The 18,411-nt window shown below is 41.3% G+C and overlaps 1 protein-coding gene across 1 annotated transcript in view; it reads right to left on the bottom strand.

Moving 5' to 3' along the window:
- Positions 1–18,411, bottom strand: part of LOC138145738 (connector enhancer of kinase suppressor of ras 2-like) — a 558,854-nt gene that overhangs the window by 143,662 nt on the left and 396,781 nt on the right. Inside the window, exon 12 of the mRNA XM_069067369.1 lies at positions 14,412–14,668. Within this exon, the coding sequence (XP_068923470.1) occupies positions 14,412–14,668 (257 nt within the window). The remainder of the gene's footprint in view (positions 1–14,411; positions 14,669–18,411) is intronic.

The following is an 18,411-nucleotide window of genomic DNA, read 5'->3' as shown; positions in this document are numbered from 1 at the left end:
AGTAAGTTAAAAACCAAACAAAGCCTTCTGCTGTACTATATTACAGCACCCACAGTATTGTCAAATGAATCCTATATATTCTACTGGTGACTTGGGCCTTAAAAACTGGAGGGGACATATCTTTGTAGCAATTTGCTGTGGGAACATTTTCATTAAGAAGAGGTCATGTTTCTAGCAATTGATGGTTCCACTAACAAGCCTCACAGAAGCCACTAAAGGTAATTGTGTTCATGGCAAATCTATTCACCTACAAATTTCATTTCTTTGAAACCTTCCCTCTTGAGGTTTTTCCTCTTCCTTATCATTAAGAGAAAGGAAGACAAAGACTAGGCCCTAATTAGAATTGTTTCTTGCATTTTCAGTGGGCTTTGGCTCTATGGTTCCAACTACTGCTAATAAGAGGAAGCTTTAACATTAGGGTTCTCCAGGTTCCTAGATAGATGGAACCTCTCATTTGGGGGAGAAAGAAACTCAAGTCAAGACAGGGCCAGAGAGTTGCCCAATGTAAGAGTAAATATCAGAGTTAGGATTTTAATCTAGGTCCTCTGTCTCTAAATCAAACACTTCCTAAGGCTGCCATCATTTCCACCTCTTAGAGCAGGTCTGATGGCCAGGATACTGTTCCAAGAAATCTTTTGGGCTACAGCAAAAGATACACAGCATTCAAGAATAAGGAAATGATAGTCATACTGTACACTGCCCTGGTCAGACTACAACCAGAGTAGTGTGATCAGATCATCTCATCATCTACTGTGCATGTTTCCTAATGTTTCACCATCCTCATCCCTTGACAGTCCAACATGGCATTGGTGCCAAAGTAGACAATTGTGAACAAAACCTTTCATATAAATCCTACTAGTGGGGCCTGGGAAAATCCAGTGAGTTTAGAAACAGCCACTTTAAAACCACTCCATGTGACCAGGACCATATATCCTTGAACCAAGAAGACCACTCTTCAGGTCCAGAGTCTGATCAAGGAACTCTATCCCAATCCCTTTCAAGGCAATGAAAATTCCCTTATAGTTCACAGAAGCAAGTAATACCTTGCCTACACTGACACTTCCAGGACAACCTGCCATAGGGAGGCCCTAACACAGCTCGGATATATGGGAATGTCACCACAGGTCCTTAGAGCCTCCTGAGGATAGGTGGCTTAATCTGGAAACAAACTCATTTGTGGAAAAAAATGCAGTCATTTGATACAGTTGGCAAATCCTGGCTGGAACAGCATATATCACAAGTGAGGGCATCCTTTCTCTGCTCTTTCTCTCTCATCCCAGAAGGTTATGTGGTGATAGGACATGAATAGTAGCTTCTCTTTGTACAAACTCATTAAGTTTCTCAAGTACTTTCCACCACCCATAACAAATCTTAAATTATACTGTTTGATTTCAATGTAAAAAAATACAACATATATGCATAGATTGTGTATTCCCCTTCCAGAGGGATGCAAAGAAACCCAATTATATTCAGTCAGTTTCTCCTTTAAATAATCAGTGACAAATTAAGCGAGGATCTCCTTTAAATAATCAGTGACAAGTTAAGTGAGGAGGTATGATATAGAGGAATGTGGACATGGAATCACTTATCTGAGTCTGAATCGTGGCTCTGCTTTTTCTTGCTTTCATGACCTTGGGAAAGCTTCTGTGGCTCAGTTTCCCAGACTATCTACAACATGAGGGGTGGGGCCCATGATCCCCAAGGTCCCTGTTCACTTCCAAATCTATGATGTTATGTTTTTATTCAGTGAATGTCTACAGCACACCGTGAAGTGTGCTGGGCTGTGTGCTCAGCACAGCATTAGGCATTGCCCCCGGCTCTCAAGAAGCTCCCGAATCAACTGGGGAGTCAAAACCAAGTCAAATGACACAATGGGAACAATGAAAGGCTAATCTGAGCAGAAGAGGAAGGTCAAAGAAGGCTAGAATTACAGTAATGGAAGGTTTCCGGGAGAAGCTAGGGTTTGAGCTGGGTTCCTAAAGGATGACAAGGGTTTAGGGAGGTGAGAACAACGTGAGTGAAGGAATGGGGATGTGTATTGTGTGTGGACCAGTGAGGCTGAAGACCTGGCTGGAGCAAAGACCTGCTAGGGTGGGATACTGGAGATGGAAGTGGAAAGGGCGGGGGTGCGGGGGGCAAGACCGTGGAGGGCTTTTCAAGGTGCTAGATAGATGAGCGTGACTCAGTTGCTTTTGTGCTGTGAGGGCCCTGAAGTTTCCTGAGTAGTGAATGTAGTGCTTTGTTCTAGTTGCAAAGAGGTCTTTGGCACAGCCGGTAGCTCATCCTCTGTTAGTGAAAGCAGAAGAAAGAGGTGAAGTCTGCCTTTCTCCCCTTAGTTCTTTCATTTCCCATTTTCAGCTCTCTCACCATGTGCCATTACACTTCATTCCATTTGTCAAGTTGACTTCTGGCAGCTGCACTTAGAGCTTTGGATCTTCTATTCCATTCATCTACAAAACCTTTTCTGCTAAAGGGCACCTATTATGGGCTCTGCTGGGTCAGCAAATGCTGTGAGATACTGACTAGCCCAACTCATAGAGCACTGAGACCCACACCCACAAAGCAATAACGGTAATGAAGGAGTGAGGCACTGTTCTTGTACTTGTAGGAACTCTCTCCTAGGGCAGACCAGTCTCATTTCACATGAAAAACGTGCATCTGCCTGTCCTGAGATGTGCTCAAAAGTCAAGACCATCTTCCTCTGGATGTGGATCCCATGCAAGAATGTGGGAAGCATTTCCAGTTGGGAGTCAGCCTGAGTTTTTGAGTCATTAAATATAAAAACGATTACTGCATGACTGCTGCAAAGTTAACAGTGTGCCCTTTCATGAAGGCTCACACACGACTGAAAGGCTCCTCTCATCATATCTGGAGGGAGCTACAGGAGCCCCAGTGCAAAAACCAAGGTCACCTCCCAAATCATCAGCACTAAAGTGGGGACAGCAAGGTTAAAGAGAGCCTAGCCATTATTCAGAGAACAGGGACATTTTAGAAATGATTTGCTTACCCCAAATTCCTCCTGGCTGAGCCTTTTCCTTCTTGAGATAGCCTTCTCCTCAGCCAAAGGCCAGTCTGTCTGTTGCTTCTTTGCCCCCCCTGCTGTCATGCCTCTCCTGTGCCCTTGGCTGCCAAAGGAGTATTCACTGTTCTGCTACATGGGTGGCGTGTTTTTCTACCACACTCTGGAGAAAAGCCACATTGACTGCAACACTTCCTGCCTAACCTGAATATCACCAGTGTGGTCTTAAAATCTACCTTCATTTAGATGGAAAGAGAAAAAAAAAACCTAACCAAAGCCAGGGGGGAGGGTAAGGGGGGAGAAGCTACCCAGCATATCTCACTAATGTGCTGTTTACATATTCAACTTGTCTGGGTGAAATGACTAGTCAAATAGCTAAAATGATCAGCTCTAATATGAGCAGATGTCTTGGTCTGCCTGAGACAGTCGTGGTTTATAACAGTATGTACTGACTAGGCCTCAGGTATTCCTGGAAATATTATGGTCCCATGCCAGTGCTAGGTCCCTGGTGGCCAAATGCAAAATGCTGCCAGTCCCTCTGTGAATCATGACATGACATCTGTGAAAACCTACGGATACAGTCATTTACCTGGTTATCTAGCAAGTTTAGCAGTTTGTTAATATATTAGAGTTGAGATTCTTTCCTGAAGCAGAGAACCGACACTCTGGGGTCCAAGCTACTTTGTGGGAGTGGAAACTGTTGGAGCTGAGGGGATATCTAGGGCCTCAACCTTCCACTGGCCTCCTGCCCTCTCCCAATAGTGTCCAGGACCTGAGCTCATCCAGGGACTAGCGAGAAGGGAGAGGATCTGGCTCTGTTCTTTTCCTTCTCCCTCCACATTGCCTACATTTGGTCTTGTCACTTTGTCTGGCAGTGAATGGGCAGAAATATGGTAAATTTAGTAAAAAAAATTGTGGTCATGTAGTCATAAACAAAGTGAATCTATGCCTCCTTCCATATCTGTAGTAGAGATAACCGAAAGGAAGGAAACATGTGATTACTAGAAATGCACGAAGAAGAACCTTTAACAGTTTACTCAGGCGCAGAATCTGGGTGCAGTGTCTGGAGTAAAAGGCCTGAAGCCTGCTACTTGTCTTAGCCCCTTTAAGTCCACAGGAAGCCTACTGATCAGAGTCCATCCTGAGGCTATCCTGGGCACTGTGCGCTAACGTGGCATCTAACACCAAGAGGGAGGGAAACGGCTGAAAAAATGAAATTGTTTCACATCAAAGAGGTAGAACTACAGTCATCAGAGAAATGGAAATAAAGGGGCCAAAAGAGGAGAAGAAAAGGGGAGGGTGAGACTTATGTACCATATATCATCATACAAGGTTTTGATGTTAAACCTTTTGACAGTGCCAAGAAATTTGGGGGCAAAACCTTTCTCTTTTGGTCTTTAGATGTGGCTGCTGACTGGTCAGGGGCTCCAGGACCTCAGAAGTAGTTGCTGGGATTGCTTCCCTGGGTTATGGCTTTGAGGGGGTGTGGGAGACAGGATAGAAACAGGGTTAGTGATGGTGGTGGGGAATTCTGCTGTTCCTGGGCTTTCCAAGGAGTGTCCTGCCTTGCCTCTAGTGGGGTCTGAAAAGAGCAGTTGGTCAACGTGGTAGAAGTAGTTTACCTCCTGTGTGAGGCAGTTAGGAAGTGCAGTGGACCTGGAGCCAAGGATATATGAGTTCAAATCTGGTTTCTCAGACATTTACTAGCTGTGTGACACTAGGCAAGTCATTTGGCCTCTCTTTGCCTCAGTTTCCTCAACTGTAAAATGGATATAATAATAACACCCAACTCCCAGGGTTGTTGTGAAGATCAAATGAGATAATAACTGCAAAGTGCTATCCAAATTCTAGCTATTGTTAGTATCATTGTGATCTCCCAGAGTGCCTTGTTGCTCCATGATTATTCCTTAAACCTTCAAATTGAATCCAAATATTGTGAAGACCTTGCTTCCAAAGAGATGCCTCTTTCCTTTAGAGATACTTAGATTAATTTCAGTTGGGACCTCATTTTGTAATCAAGGCACCTAGCCAATACTATAACTGTCAAAATGGCCCCCGTCCACTACAGACAGCTCCAGCTCTACTGGCCCATGGAGTATAAAGCCTTGGAGACCACAGAGCTGTTTAAAGCAGGATGTGGGCTCTTTGAGGGCAAGGGAGCTTTTCCTTTTTGACCCTGGTTCTCCAGCTTCTGGGACAATGCTTGACATCATGAATATTTCCTGGACATCTCAATGCACTTGTATATTGTTGTACTCATTTGACTACAGGGAAAGCATTCATAATCTGGTGGGGGCTATGGAAGTTCTGTATAAACTGCACTCTAACTATGGAAAGCATGAAAGGAATCTTCTTGGGGTCTGAATTTTCTAGCCCTAGTTTCTGATTTCACTATTTCACAGAGCTCCGATTTCATCTCTGTTGATACTCAGTCCACTGATACTGATTTCATGAGTTTTTATGGCTAAACAAGTCATGACGTGCTGGGCAACCAGTGACTCTCATCCTCAGTCTGACTAACCTCTCTGCACCTGCCTAAGCTGTCCTTGATGCCATCTGATTACCCACTGAGGGAAACGGATACTACTTCCTGACACTAATTCTGAACACTTTTGCAATGACCTGGTGGTGATTTTGCCAGTGACCAGATTGAAGTTTAACTGACCTATGGAACAGAGCTCAGAGTAAACAAGTCATGTGAACTTGGCTACTTTCCAACCACCCCAGTGTCTCCATTACCACCTACTTCCTGCTCACTTTTCTAACTGTCTAGATCTCTTTTGGGTCTGGAAGTGTCAGGGATATGATACAGTGACAGGTATGGTAACAAATGAGTTGTATCTGACAAAATTCATTTTCACATGAGATGGGGACTGGCTGATGAGCCCAGTCCTTACAAGTATGCACTGAACGCTTTTAGATGCATTTCTCGTGTGGACTTTGGAGCATGCCTAGATGTTCTGTGCCTGGTTCCGATCTGCTGAGTACACAGGGTAGCCTCTGCTTAGCTTTGGCTCTGTTGCTAGACCTGGGAGGGAGGGCATTGAAAAGGCACAACCACGAGGGAGAGATGGAGCTGCCTTGGCTCTTGGGGAGTGGTCCCAGAGCACTTGCTGTACTCATTCATTGTTTGCAACTTGGAAAATGTTTTCCCAGAGAAATACTATTAGAAATGGTGGCTAGGTTCCCAGGCCAACCCCCAGAAACCTACTCAACTAATAATATGCCTGAAATACTGTACATTTGCAATGAAAAAGAACAGAAAACAAGACTGGTAATAGTAGGAATTAGACGAAATAGAAAAATAATTTAATAAGAAAGTGTTTTAGTGGTGCTTGAGGGGAAAGGAGTTTAATGAGAAGAGGAGGAGGTAGATAGAAATTATTGTCAAGGTTCTGAAAGGCAATTATGGATACTTTTGAAGGTTTTATTAAATCTAATTTCACCTTAAAACCTGTGGCTTTCCTTTTCCTTGAGACACTTGAAGCATTTTTACATTAATGAGTCATGGAATGTACTCCCTCCTTTCCGCTATCTCCCAGAATCCCTCTTCCTTCAAGTTTGAGTCCTTTCCTGAGCCCTTTCCCCTGCTGCTTGTGGTTCCCCTTCCTCTCCCACACACCTTCTAGTCATATGCTTTTTTTTGATTCTCAGTCTATGTGCTTACACAGGGACTTTGTCGTTTTCTCCATTGGAATGGGAGCTCCTTCCAAATGAGAAATGTCTAATAATTAGAAAATTATCCTTTTAATAAAAGAATTTGTTCTATAAAGTTTGGATTCAGCCAAAAGGCTGCACTTAAAGACCTAGAAGGTCACATGTGATCTCCAGGCCACAGGTTCCCCACCTCTGCAACTCATTGTACTAGTAGCCGAGAGCCTAGCCCTGTATCTGGCACATAGTAGGCATTTAACAAATACTTGTTGATTGATTGTTCTGAGTTCCGAAATGAATGACAGGAAGACAGGGAGAAGAAGAGAGACTATATACTTCTTGTAGGCAATAAGATGTGGTAAAATCGTAAAGCGACTTGGTGATTTTAGTGATTTGTAAGCCATGCAGGATAAAGTGTTTTGAAACTTAGTGCCACACTTAAGTTATCACAAACTGGGATGACTGGTTTTCATGGCTTCTTCTACTCTGAGCCTATCTTTGAGCAGTGCACGATGACTCCTTGGTTCAATGTGCAGCTGTTTCCAGCTGTTGCCAGCAAGATGCTCGGGCTTTGGTCACCTACACCACATTTCTCACTGCGGCTATAAGGCACACAGTGATTTTCCAAATAGCCTGTGAAATGCCAAAAGAATGAGGGCCATAAAGGGGAAACAACTTAGCTAGAATACAGCTTTCTAGTGAATACATCTTTGAAACTCTCATTGACAAAAAAGACTAAATGGGACAGATTTTCTTAAACTTTTCATCTAGAATATGTCACCTCATTGACTCAAGCAAACCATAGATTCCCTATAGTACTCTTGTACTTTGGAGTGCAATATCAGGTATTTCAGAAATGCCAGCTCTCTCTCCCCTTGTCTCTCCTGGAAGTGATGTCACTAACTCTGGGCTATTTGTAAAGGCAGATGAAGGAGTCAGGCTTCAGTGCTGAGTGGCACTAAGGAAGATGTATGGTTCTGAAAAATCTGACAGGGGAAAGCTCATTGACACCCGTTCTCATCTACACTGAGAGCTCTAAAGTGTGTTACTAGAGAACTACCCTGCTTTAGTCCAAAGGCTTGATGACAAGTTGGCCTTTGGGCTGAATAGGGTTCCTATTCCATCACCAGGGCTTATGACTTTCAAGAGCTGGAGTGCTCGGCCTAGAAAGCTGCAGGGGTGGGGCGGCAGGACAGTGGTGGTCTCAACCTAGGCCTTGATATATTGGCAGGAACAATAAAACTTTCTTTTCTCCCTGAGAACAGCAGGCCCTTTGCAAACAGGAGGGACCTTTTGGAACTGCCAGACAGGCATTCATTCAGTCACATTCTATTCATGGAGATCTATGATGAACCCATCTGACAAAGAGATTCCGACTGGGCAAAGTTCACTCCATCCTCGTAAAGACAATTTGGCAGCCTTATTTTTTGTGACAAAAAGGCTAGCAGTAGGTCAGAGATTATGAAAATACTATAGCTATTGTGAATAAAGGGAATCAAATAGGAGTCTAAAGGGACAACTGTAGAGAGAACTTTTAGGTATAGATAGTCCTGGCAAAGAAATTTTATACAGCAAAAAGCTTTAGTGAGTTACCTGAGCCCAAGACTATAAACCTCTTCTCCAAACCTCACCTAATTCATCCTTAAACCCACTGCCAGAATAATCAAATCATGCTTCTTTTCTATTCCAAAAGCTTCCGTGGTACCCAATAGGAGGCAGCATGGTGCAGTGGTTAGAGTACAGGCTCTGAGGGAGAGGCCCTGCTTCACAGCCTACTTCCAATACTTGTATTACTACCTGTGTGACCTTGGAAAGATCACTGAATCTCCTCATCTATAAAACAAAGGTTTCCTATGTCTGTGGTCTCCAAAAGAGGGAGGGAATGGTATCGTCCCTAGTGGAGGGGGGATGTCATCTATGGCCCCATAGCGTACATGATTAAGCAATTTGAGTGTGGGAAGAAAGTAGGTCACATTCCCCCCATGCTATAATAACTAAAGCCTTACCCCTGCTATACCTTCACTTAACTCTAACCATTTTAGCATTCTCCTTCCTGTCACTTTGGGGAAAATTCTCAGCCTCCCTTTTTTTGTGGAGCCAGGTTTCTGCTCCTTAACACAGTCAGAACCTAATCTAAATGATACCCAGTACTTCAGAGGTGCCATTGGGAAAATTCAGCTCCCAATACCTACTCCTCATGTCAGACCTTATAGGTTTATTGGGAACCTTTCAGAGAGTAGGCTCCACTCTGCCCCAGCAATTTCTATGATCGAAGCATCGTGCTAAGTCTGGATACACAGAGAAACAAAAACCAAACCAGCAAAACCCCCAGTCTCTGCTCACAAGGAGCTTGTATCTGCCCATCTCACATCCCTCTTGCCCACCCCTAACCCACTCACTCCAGGAACTCTAGTGGTTCCCTGTTAACTCAAGGATCAAAAATTATCTCACTTTTATATCATCCTTTCAAAATTTATATTTTGTGGAGTTTTTATAATATATTATTAATATAATGGTACAATATAGTTTATAAATAACTACAGATTTTGCTCAAAGTTTTTTTCCCCACCAATAAAGGTATGATATATATAAAAACAACTGAGATCCCAAGGCTCTAGATTCCTGATCCTGTTGCTTCCTGAATAAAGTCTGTCGTGATCTTTCATCCTTTTTAGCCTTTATTCATAACGTCCTTCTCCATATATTCCTTGCTCCTACAGACTGTTCTCCTCTCTGTCCCCTGTACTTTCCAGCCTCTACTTCCCTGCTCACATGGACCCTGTACCTGGTATGCCCTCGCTCCTCCTCTTGGCCTACTGAATTCTTCCTTATCCCTGAAGCCCAGGTCCAAAGTCATAGATGTGCACCATGAAGTGGGAGTAGAAGGAACACAATGTCAAGCTCTTTATCTGGGTAACCCTCTAATAAGCTTTTCCTGAATGCTATGTTCATGATGATTCTCTACTTTGGGCTTCACAGAACTCTGATATATTTCTATAATAATGGGTTACAGCCCTGTTTGCTGGCTGGCCTCCATGTCTGGAATGTACTTCCCCCTTACTTCTACCTTTGGAATCCCCAGTTTTCTTGGAGACTCAGCTCAAGATCCAGCTTCTGCACGAAGCATTTCAGGGTATTTCCCCCTTGGTATATCCTAAATCTGTATTTATCTTTTCCAGTAGAATGTGAGTTCTTTGAGGGCAGGGACTTTTTTGCTTTTGATTTCCAGCACCTAGCAAAGGCCTGATTTTTGCTTATTCTTTCGCTAGATGATAAGGTCTATGAGGGCAGGGGCTACATCTTATCTAAACTTCCCATTTCCCTTAGTTGCTAGCACAGCGCTCTGCATGTGTCAGGCATTTAATAAATATTGATTGACTGACTATGGGATGGAGAATTCAAAATTCCCAGAAGATGAGACCCCTGTACTGTACCCTGGAAATGGCTTTCATGAAACAAGAACAAAGTGTGGTCCTGAGTAGCAGTGACCTGAGGAAAAGAAAAGCTGATGAACTGCATGTAAATGCATTTAATTAAGAAGCTATTAGTCAGGAAATTGTTTTGATTACAGATTATCTAGAGGAAGTGGGTGCTATATTTAGCAGTCCCAAAGTTCAGTGTAACAAGGCTTCATTTCACTGGAATATTAAACAGAAATATTTTGTCTGCTCACATATTTTTTGTATGGATATACAGGAAAGGAATGGCACAGTGAAGTATACAGTGTTGAAACTGTGAACTTATTTCAAATGAAAATGCTACATTATTAGGCCCAGGACCACCAACATTCCTTCCGGAATCCCCATATTTGGCCCTTCTCAGAACCACGGGTAGCTAGCATTTTCCTCTAATCAAGGTACTTTTTTAAAGGGCACTTTTAGTGAGTGTGTTTGTGAAGCTGTGGTGGATAGAACATATCATGTCTGACTACAATGAATTCTCCTCAGATTTTCCTACACATGGCAGACCAACTGCTTGGAATTGTTATATAACACTGTCTTTTCAAACCTGTGGTGTTATAGGACTGCTTTATACAAAGATGTTATCTTTTCCTTCTGTGTCATTACTGAATCATTCTCATTTAAAAAAAAATCTACCACAAGTCAGAAATGGCCATCTGCCTGGGTGATCAAAATCAAAATGTGATTCTGCCCATGTGCTCCTATTCTCTCTCTCTCTCTCTCTCTCTCTCTCTCTCTCTCTCTCTCTCTCTCTCTCTCTCTCTCTCTCTCTCTCTCTCTCTCTTTCTCTGTCTCTCAACCAACCAACCAACCAACCAGGACCCTTAGACAAGTCTCATTTTAACCTAACAGACCTTTAACTTTATTAATGTTGACTATCAATATTATATACTCTGGTGTGTCTTCCTCCTTGGGAGAATTGTAACACACTTTAGGTTTGTTTGCTTATGGAATGACACTGAGCTTCTGGCATCATAATTCTAATACCAATACCCATGACATTTAGTATTAATCTTTTAAAGATCAATTTCAATAAGTTATGTTCTTAATCTATGCTCAGAGAGACCATCCTGAAACAGCTGAAGGATGAGGCAATAATTATCCACATGCTTCCTGATAAGAATGCAGGCCTGTTATTTATCAGGTAAATGAGCTATCCAAGGACACTTTATCTCGTTTTAAACAGAGGCACATTACCTAAGGATTACCTCAGAGAAAGTAGTGGCCATTCTTAGGACCCTTTTTTGATTAGTTTTGAAAGAATGCTTTTTAGCTTGCTGCCTGGCCCATTGTCACATGGTCAGATCAGTTGTTATTTGAAGCTAACTTCTCTAGTCTTTTAGGTTTTGGTTTTGAAGGTCGGGAGATAAACCAATCAATCAGTCAATATTTATTTTGTACTTCCTATGTTCCAGGCACTGTGCTTGGTGCTTGGGATATAAATAAAAAGGATGAAGCAATTCTGACTCACAAGGAGTTTACATGTCAATGGAGGAAACAACAAGCATATCTATATCTATCTATCTATATATATATATATATATAATATACACACATATACATGTTTCATAAATATAAAGGGAGTAAATGTATACAGAGTAAACAGAAGGTAGTTTGGAAGGGAAGGAACTACATTTGGGGGATTAGGAAAGGCTTTATGTGGAAGGCAGCACTTGGCCTCTTAAAGGGAGAAAGGTACCCTATGAAATGGAGGTGAAGAGCGAGTTAAATTCCAAACATGATGGGTGCCTGGTGTAAGGGCACAGAGATGGACAGTCATATATAGGGAATAGAGAGAAGGCCAGTTTGGTTGGATCACAGGGTTCAAGAAAGGGAATATTCAATGAGGCTGGAAAGATATATTGGACTAGGTAGTATAGGACCAGAAAAGCTAAAAAAGACCAGTTTATATTTTATCCTAGAGGCCACAGGAAGCCACTGGGGCTGACTGAATATGGAAGTGACGTGGTCAGATCTGGACTTGAAGAAAATCTGGGAAACAGTGTGTAGGAGTGGGGGAGAGATTTGAAGCAGGGAGACTAATTAGGAGTTTGCTTCAATCACCTAGGTGAGAAGTTATGAGGGTCTGAACTAAGGTGGCAGCTGTGGAGGTAAAGAGAAGGGTTCAGATGTGAGATATGTGAAGGTCGAAATAGCAAGATGGGGTAAGTGGATACGGAGGGTGAGAGAGAGTGATGAGTTGAGGATATTGCCTATGTTACAAACCCGGGAGACTGGAAGGATGGTGGGGACTTCAACAGAAATAGCAACGTTTGAAAGAGGGGAAGATTTGAGGGAAAATATGTGCCTTGTTGAACATGCCATGTTAAAGATTTCTTCAAGATGTCCACTTTGAGATTTGGATAGGAATACAGACAAGAATGTCATTAAGTCAGGTAAACAAGATCATTGTAAGGTGAAATACAAAGGAGGTAATCCCTCTAGGAAATCATTCATCAATGAAGCTATTTCTTACTTTAGTAGACATTCTATACTCTGTTGTAAAGATCTGTATGAAAATGGTATCTCTGATAAATACTTACATACATTTCTATTATGGAGATATGGCTAAAATGTTGTAATGTTGCTATGTATTAGGGGCAGAGTAGTTAACTGGTTGGGTACTCCCCTGAGAGTCAACTTTGCAGGAATATATTTTTTTGGAAAATCTTTACTGGAAAATCTGATTGTGGATATTATTTCTTACCAAGAGAGAACAACATACTTGGGGCAGTTGTTTTATTTAAGACTAAATAATGTATTTTGTGATAAATGCTTTATATACTCTCTTGAGAAATATAAATCTTATGTATTATTGTTCTGGACTATAATTCACAGATTTGACATAATAGCTACATTCTTTTTAACTAATAAACTGCAATTTACTATAGTCATAACATTATTAATTTAGAAATATCAAAGCTATGAAATAGCACATTTCTAAAAATATTTTCACAATTCTGAAAAGGTCATTTGTAAAAAATAACAACAACAAAAAAACAACCCTGAAAGAAATAGCTTAATATTGATACTTTCATTAGAACCTGAGGTAGTGGCTCATATTATTTTTATTAACTCTAAGTGACCAATATTATCCCCAGTTTATAAAAAAGAGGGAATCATAAAACCATAATATGTAATTATGACTTTTTGGGGGGGGTATAGTCTGTTGGGAAAATCACAAATTCATTCTATTAAACTAAAAGCGATAAAGAGGCACCAATTTCAGAGTTTCACTTTGGTTATGAGAATTTGTACCTCATTCTAAATGTACAGTTACATTCAATTACACGTTCCAGTGGAAAACAAAGTAATTATTTCAAGTTGCATATTTATGCACAGAGACGAACGATACAGTCCAAATTAAATGTCTTTTGTTTACCATGGTTAATGAAGTGTAACAAGGCTAAATTCAATGCATATCAACTTAATTATGTCTCAGAGGTAACACTTTGGTAAAGTTTCATCAGAAGGAATATTACTTGGTACCATCAAAAATAGTTCATCAAATGTTGAACAATCTCAGCTTGTGCATGCAATTCACAGTGCTGGAGGAAAAACACTCGCCAGAGCGTTTTGATGCTTTTCAAGTAAAATGACTGACTAACTCTAAGTTGTAAGGCAGAGGAAGTCAAGATTTCAGATTATGCTTTTTCAAAGGCCATACTTTCATACTAACTTAAATTCGATTTACTTCTATGGAAGAACATAATTCCTACCAAAATAGCAAGGTCATTTCAAATAGTCTCCTTTACAAAAACGGGATTTAGAGAGATGATTGCTTATCAATGACTTGATCTATGGTATTCAGAGGGCTCATTTTGGCCTATTGTACACAGAGGAAAAGGGACATCATTAGGATATGTAGAGAATAGGCACCCTAGGATTTATTATACATTTATTGCATATGTATGTATGTGGGGGGACAGGGAAGGGAGGGAGTAGAGTTGCAATGGATGATAGAGTTAAGAAATATCCATGCCCTACATTTGAAAACAGGAAGTCTGTGCCAATATGATACACTTGGTCTTTGATGGGGTTCAGAGGAGTAGGTTACAGTGTAATTATGCCCATTCTTTTGCCCACCAGCTCCTCAAGGGGGAAAGTTTCAAGGTAAAACTGTGTGTGGGTAAAGAATCAGGCTTAAGAGAAAGGGAATACAAGACCACTCCTTTCTTCTTCCTGGCCTGCATTTTTAACTAAGAAAAGCAAGGTTCTTTTTCAAACCTGTTCTTTGACCTAACAGGGACAGGAAATGGATGTGCTTCTGGACTTACCTGAGACACTGCCATAGCCCGGCCCTCGGGCATAGCAAAATTCAAGACATCAGGCTGCCTGGAGTCCATGCGAGGCCCAGCAGCAGAGGACAGCATTGGTGGGTGGATAGGGTAGTTAGAGCTGCTTAAATGTTTGCTCTTCTTCTTAGACTTTCGGCTCGAATCCTTCTTTTCTTTACGCTTTGAAGCTTCATCTCTGTATGCCAACATCCTGTCATCACCCAGGTATTGCATCATTGAACTCTCAGATTCTGGGGCTAGGAGGAAAAAAAGGATGTGAATATCAGATTAGGCAGAGGGATGAAAAGTCTCACTTTAATGCTTACACTTGACTATACTTCTCTGCAAGCAAAAAGCCTCATTTCCTTCAACAGTTTCTTGTGAGTGTTGTTATATGACATTTCAAATGGAGACCACAACCCACAGTTTTCTGCTCAAGTGCTTGTCATATTGAACATATTTACTAAGATTTATGAGAAATGAAACACAAGCATTATCTCAGCTTTTTACAGTCCTTTGAACCAGAATGCTTACTCTTTAGAAGAGAATCCTTATTAAATCAGAATCCATTGGCATAATGTAGCCAATGCAAAAAGCTGTTGTTTTGTACAGCCTGATTGCTGCAGAAGCATAGTACCTTATCTCTTTGCCTCTAGAAATACCAGCAATTTACTGTATCTTGGAATTGAATGTCTGCAGATTTTAAAAAATCCATGTTGGAAATGGAGACATGCCTTGATTTTAGTGTATGTAATCTAGAAATTCCTATACTTTACTAGTATCAAATTTTTAAGTTGGAATCATTTTAGGTAGCTACTTTATACTAGGTGGTTCATGCTTCTGGAAAAATTCATGTATTTAAACCTTACAGTAAAAGGAAATATTTAACAATCCCTCTATTCAGAAAAAGTCAGATAATGAAATGAAAATTAGTATAACTTGGTCTAACAGCAAGTTCCTAACACAACTTCCTGGCTCCTGCTTGAGCCATAAAATCACACTTGGGAATGATTCCAAGATGGCTGGTGGCAACAGTCTCCAATTAAAAGCTAATAGAAATAGATTTCTTTGGGGGGGGGGTAGCGGTACATAAAAACGTGACTATTTAAATCTCCATTAAATTTACCACTTAGTACATTATTTCTAGGCCAATTAACGGCGCGAATTAATATGCATTGAATACTTAACAACCAATCTCTGAAGCACCAATAAGAAAACTACCTGGTTCACTCTTGCCAAACACATGTGGTCTAGCTCAGCAGATGGGGGGGTGGGGTAAGCCAAAGCCTGGCTCCTCTGCTGCCATTGCTGTGCTTTTTTCTAAGGATATGATTTATGTGTGTAGGAGTGACCTGAGTTTGCCACTATGGGCAAGCCACTTCATTGCTGAGGGCCTCAGTTTCCTACTGCTTAAAATGGAAGGAGGGGGATTAAGTCCTGTACAGTTCCAAATCCTAAATTCCTAAGTACTTGGAGCTGCTTTACTACATTTGAAGTATTAGGTAAAGAGGGCATCATGTAGACAGACAGTAGGAAAACTAGGTGTGTTGTGTTGTTGTGCTTTCTAACAATTTCTTAGGAACAACTCTCACCACTCTCCACCTCAAGTTAAGTATTGACAGAGGCTGATCCAGACTCTTTAAGTACAACCATGTTTCAAGGTATACATCATATGCTTTGCTCAAATGTTTATCCTCCTCCAAGACTAGTCTCTCTTTTAGTTACATGATATCAGCAAAGCAACTGATTAAATCTGACTACTTGGCAGGCTCGCCTATGTTCGGGATGGCAGTGAACAGTACAATGGCTGTTAACAGTCAGAGAGGAAAGAGACTGGGAGGTAGCCTATGCAGCAAGGGTGTTCTGGATGCCAAATGATGAGATCACATCTCCATTTTGGAACTATTGCTATACTGGGGCTGTGCTCCCTAAAAATGATTCTCATTCTGGGAGGAGCATCTTACGGAGTGAGACTTGACATTAGGAAGTTGGTATCTTGCTTGGCCCCCAAAGTGAGCAGCACTACCCAAATACAGTGACATGCAAGGTCCAAAGCAAAGTCTTGGGATAAGTAGGTATACATGGTACTTTAAGTCTGTCCTGGAGCATGAGTTAGAGCCACATTCATGATTTTCAAATGCCCCTCTTCACAAGATTACATAGAATACCCTGATTTACAAATTTCAATGAACATTTTTTTCAGGAAAAAGATGAAAGAGAACATTGATCCTTACTGATTCAGGCTCCTTCCTTTCATGAAGTGTGCCTCTGAATGGAAGAAGTATGCTTTGCCAATATCCATAGCTTTCATTGCCACCAAAATACAATTTCCATTTCCCTAACTGCTCTGTTGAAAGTTTTCAGACTTTCTAGATGTTGGTCCAGAATTGCCACCTTCTATTCTTGCATGCCCTGTTCTTAGCACTGGCCATTCTTTAAATTGCATACCCTGAGCTCCTTAAGAGGAGGGACTATCTTTTGTCCTTCTTTGTATCTCTAGCACTAAGCACAATGCCTGACACATTAAGAAATGTGAATGATTTACTGAATACTCCTGGAATGTGTCTTCCTTATTGACTTGATTTCATTAGCTCCTTTACTCATAGATCTTATCTTTCTGTGATTCTTTGAAGTCTAGGTCTTTGACTTATCTATTTATTTTAGAGGAGGAGAACTTAAATGAGTACATCACTACAAATTGAGCTCCTAATGCTGCTAACCACAACACAATGATGGTTTCTATATTGCACTCCAGCTGCATAGTTCAATACTGGATTTTGTTGGTAACACCTGGTGGTGCATTTAATTGATCACCATTCTCCCTAATTCATCCATTACTGTGAGGTTAAGGGCATGCATATTCAAAGTGACTTATTTTCTCTGAGTATCATTGGCAAAATCAGGATGAAAACTTCTTGAGAACAGGGACTGCCTCATTTTGATTTGTCTCTCCTGTTTCTAGGATAATGCCTTCCACTTGGCAAGCATTTAGATATTCCTGGAATACCTACCCTACTCACCCCACAGAGTGATTGAAGAACAGGTGAAGGTGCTTGGCAAAACATAAAAGGCCCAGTGCCCCCAAGCTTTCTGACTGAGCTAGGAACTGGGTGAGAGGGACTGGCTGTAAGGGAATCAGAGGCTTCAGAGCCAAAAGGGACCTTAAAGATGACTGATGGTGATTAGGCCCATTCTTAGATTTCTTACATTTCAAGTATACATGTGTTCCTGGGTCCTTGCCCTGAATGTGGCTCTTCCACATTCTCTTTCTCTCTTGACTATGCTTACCTTTAACAAACTAAAAGTATATGTGAGAAAAGGGTCAGGCGCAATTGAGTGGGCTTCATGGCCTTTGCTCCACACAGCTGAATTTACATCCATTCCAAAATTCAGAGGAGGGGGGACTATATATACTATATAGTACATATACTGTGCCTTGTTGGGGCCCCAGCTGGAGGCTTGTGTCCACTTCTAGCCAGTGCATTTTAAGTAAGTATTTGATAAAGTGAGAAGCATCCAGAAAAAGATGAGTAGGAGCATGACAGGTCTTGAGGTCATACTGCATGAGGACCATTTGAAGGAAGTGGGATCTGTTTAACTTGGACAAAAGAAGACTTTGGGGAGTCAGGGAACCATGAAAGATGTCTTCAAGTATATTAAGGACCAGAGTGTGAAAGGAGGATTTGATTTGTTTTGTTTGGTCCCAGAGGGCAGAACTAGAAGCAGTTGGATAAAATTGTAGAGAGGCAAATTTGGGCTCAATGTAAGGGACAACTTTGTGAGAGTTGAAACTGTCCCAAATTGGAATGGGTTGCTTTGGGAGCTATGAGATTCTTCCCTTATTGACCATGTAGTACAGAGGATTCCTGTTCAGGGATGGGTTGGACATTATGGACTCTGAGGTTCTTAACAAATAATAACCCTTTTAAAAGTTATATCGAGAATGGTAATCAAAACATGACACGAACAGTTCATTTTAGCTAGTTTAGTGTAATGCCTT

The sequence above is a fragment of the Petaurus breviceps genome, unplaced genomic scaffold (genome assembly GCF_028583685.1).
Source record: "Petaurus breviceps papuanus isolate PSGF00001 unplaced genomic scaffold, PetGlider_PUasm1.0 90747, whole genome shotgun sequence".
NCBI lineage: Eukaryota > Metazoa > Chordata > Mammalia > Diprotodontia > Petauridae > Petaurus > Petaurus breviceps.
This window is presented reverse-complemented; position numbering and strand designations above follow the sequence as displayed.